The sequence below is a fragment of the Octodon degus genome, unplaced genomic scaffold, assembly GCF_000260255.1.
Source record: "Octodon degus isolate 3935 unplaced genomic scaffold, OctDeg1.0 scaffold00005, whole genome shotgun sequence".
Lineage (NCBI taxonomy): Eukaryota > Metazoa > Chordata > Mammalia > Rodentia > Octodontidae > Octodon > Octodon degus.
This window is the reverse complement of record NW_004524581.1, coordinates 13034601-13037696: the sequence shown is the minus strand read 5'-3', so window position 1 is coordinate 13037696 and position 3096 is coordinate 13034601. Positions and strand designations below refer to the sequence as shown.

The 3096-nt window shown below is 47.1% G+C and overlaps 1 protein-coding gene across 1 annotated transcript; it reads right to left on the bottom strand.

Annotated features, from left to right (window-relative positions):
* Nucleotides 1-509: 509 nt before the first annotated feature.
* Chchd1 (coiled-coil-helix-coiled-coil-helix domain containing 1) lies at nucleotides 510-1038 on the bottom strand. Its single transcript, XM_004624384.2, has 2 exons — nucleotides 876-1038; nucleotides 510-764 (listed from the first exon to the last, which is right to left on the bottom strand). Exons 1-2 carry the CDS (start codon nucleotides 1018-1020, stop codon nucleotides 613-615), a joined length of 297 nt encoding a protein of 98 aa, XP_004624441.2. The 5' UTR covers nucleotides 1021-1038; the 3' UTR covers nucleotides 510-612.
* Nucleotides 1039-3096: the final 2058 nt, after the last annotated feature.

The following is a 3096-nucleotide window of genomic DNA, read 5'->3' as shown; positions in this document are numbered from 1 at the left end:
GTCCTTTTCAACAAGAGGGTCTTGCAACCTACACATGTATGATTTGAAGCTACTGTGCCAGCTAACAGTTAAATCAAGGCTAGAAACTCACTTGTTCTTAGATAGCTTCACTATCTTCAGTTCTGCCTCAGACAACTATTTGAGCAGCAATTTAAATCTGTCAAAGTAATTTTCCCATTCGTTACTTAATTTGATACTCAGAAAATTCTAAGCGTATTAATTCACTGATATTAATTTATTGTTTTCATCTTTGATGAGTATTACTTTAACCTCACATTATAAGTATAGTAACGCTGAAGTACAGAGAAGTGAAATAAATAGGTCAAGATCACACAGCCTTTAAAAACTGTGTGATCGCAGGGTGTAATGGCCCTTGCCTGTAATCCCAGCACTCGACAGGCTGAAGACAGGAGGACTGCTACAATTTCAAAGCCAGCCTGGGCTACAAGGTGCGTTCAAGAGCAGCCTGAATTACATAGCAGGGCTCTGAACCAACCTCCCTCCCGCCGAAAAAAAACACACCCCTGTGCTTTTGTGAAGTGGTCCTCAAACGAACAGGGACCTTTCCTGTCACCTTGAAGGCTGAAGGAACCATAAATTGTATCCCCCTTTCTATTCCTGCGAATGCACCCCAGTAGCCGTCACCTGAGCCCTCGAAGAGCAATCGAAAAAGTCCTGGATCTCTTTTTTGCACGCACTGTCGCGGAATTCATTCTGCTTCCAGCAAGCCATCATCACCGACATCTCTGTGATACATGTCGCCTCTGCAGAGGAAGAACTGGGCAACCTTCAGGCACAGTGAGACTTAACCGTCCCAGCCGTCCCTTCCCCAGTCCGGTTTCCGCTCCGGGGCCTCCCGGGTTCCCGCTGCTCACCGCCCTTCTCCCGGCGCCGTTCTCCAACTTTATTAGCTAGGATGAGAGGTTTGTTGGGCTTCAGTGTAGGCTTCCGCGGGTTCGCCAGCCGCACTAGGCGTCCCCGTAGGCTGGGCGTCGCCATTGCGCACCGCGCTCCCGGCATCCACCGCGGTGCGCTGCGTGCCCCCACGTGACCCCTAGGAGTCAAGGAGGCCGGGGCGCGGGCGCCCCCTGTTCTCGGCTTTGGTAGGGTGGCCGCTGGGGATCGTGGGAAGCAGGCAAGCCAGGAAAGCAACCCCATGAGTGGACCCTAGTTTCTGATGGTGGCCACCAGGCCTAGAAGATGATTCTCACAGACAAGGGCAAACAGGATGGGAGCTAAACAAGCTATGAGCCCTGACATGTCAGGCTGGGAAAATCGTTTTCACAAACTCTCAAGAACTAGTGTTTCATTGTCGACTTTGAGGACAATCCCTAAGCACGTGCCGCAAAGAAAAATTAAGCTCTTTTCTAACTACATACTCACATTTGTAATGATCTCATTAGGAAAGATAGAAAGTTTAAGCGCCTTTTGCAGTCATTTTAATCCCCTTGCCACTCTCCTCAAATTATTTGGTAGCGTCATTCCTATTTATAGACGTTGTGATAGCTCATAAGCCTTAGTTCTTGGTTTTGTTTTGGTTTTGAGACAGTTTCATGTGGTCCAGGCTGGCCCTAGACTCGTAGCCTCAGTGAATGCTGGGATTACAGGCATAGACCATCAGATTTAGGTTTTTTGTTTTTTTTTTTAATTGTATCTATGTGTGTGTTTATGTATATATGTATTTGGTACAGGGTCTACAGGGTGTCACTACATAGGTCAGACTTGTAGTGATTTTCCTGTTTTCAGGCTCCCAAGCACTGGGATTATAGGGGCGCACCACCAAGCCCTGTTTAATCACCATCAGCGAGCAGCGGGCGGACCGGGGGCAGGGCCAGCATGGCAAACTCGGATAGAACTCGCCTAAGCAGGCCCTTTAGTCCGCTGAGCTATCTGGCAGCCCGCAGATTTAGTTCATAAAGTGACTTCTGGCTATTTATAAAACTCAGTTCAGCTGGACGTGGTGAAGCATGCCTATTATCCCAGCACTTGGGAGGTTGAGGATCGTTGCGAGTTCGAGACCAGCCTAGGCTAAAAGTGAACTCAAGGTCAGCCTGAGCTGCATAGGGAGACCCTGTCACAAAAAGACAAAAAAAACAACAAACAAACAAACAAACCCTCAGTTCAACCTGGCTTAGTGGCTATAATTCCAGCACTTTGGGCAGCTGAGGCAAGAAGATCAAAAATCTAAGCTTAGCCTGGATAGCTTAGTAAGACCCTGTCTCAGTGGGGTAGGGCAGGACCTAGCTCAGGGCAAAGGGCCTGGGTTCAGTGGTGAGGGACACAGTCAGTCTAAACATGGTGTCATGAATTCTCAAGGCATTTCCAGAAGAAGGCCAAGAAATGTTTCTGGTAATGGAAGCATAACTTGAACAAAGCTATAGTTAATAAGTATGTTAGAGTAGCAATATTTAAGTACTTGGATGTGTAAATTTAATGTTATATCCTTTGTCACAGATGTCTGGAATCTTCCCTCTGATACCTGTATGGCTGGCTTTCTTTCCCTTGAGTCTCAGTTCATGTCAATGATGCTATCCCTGATTTCTTTTCCTTAAAAAAAAATATATATTTTTTTTGTGTGTATTTGGTAAAGGGTCTCACTACACAGCTCAAGCTCATTTGATCCTCCTGTTTTCAGCCTCCCCAGCTCTGAGATTACAGGCATGTGCTACCACACCTGGACTCCTACCGGCTCAGCATGCCCCAGGGGTGGGGGGGAGGGATGGTGGGGGAGGAGGGGAGGGGATGGGGGTGGGGGTGGCTGGCATGGCATGTGGTGCTAGGGACTGAACCCTAGTCTCTGTACTTGCCTAAACCGGCGCTTAGTCTGCTGAGCTATCTCGCTGGCCCTTGTCCTTCATTTCTTATATCTGAATTTACTGTGTATCCTTATCAACTCCTAATACATTGTTTTTTTTGTTTTGTTTTGTTTCTGATTTTTTTTTTCATGTATTTAGTACAGGGTCTACAGGGTCTCACTACACAAATCAGACTCATAGTGATCCTTTTGTTTTCAGCCTCCCAAGGGCTGGGATTACAGGTGTGCACCACACCTAGTCTATCAATACCCATTGTAAAATGGGTGCCAATGAAAGAAGG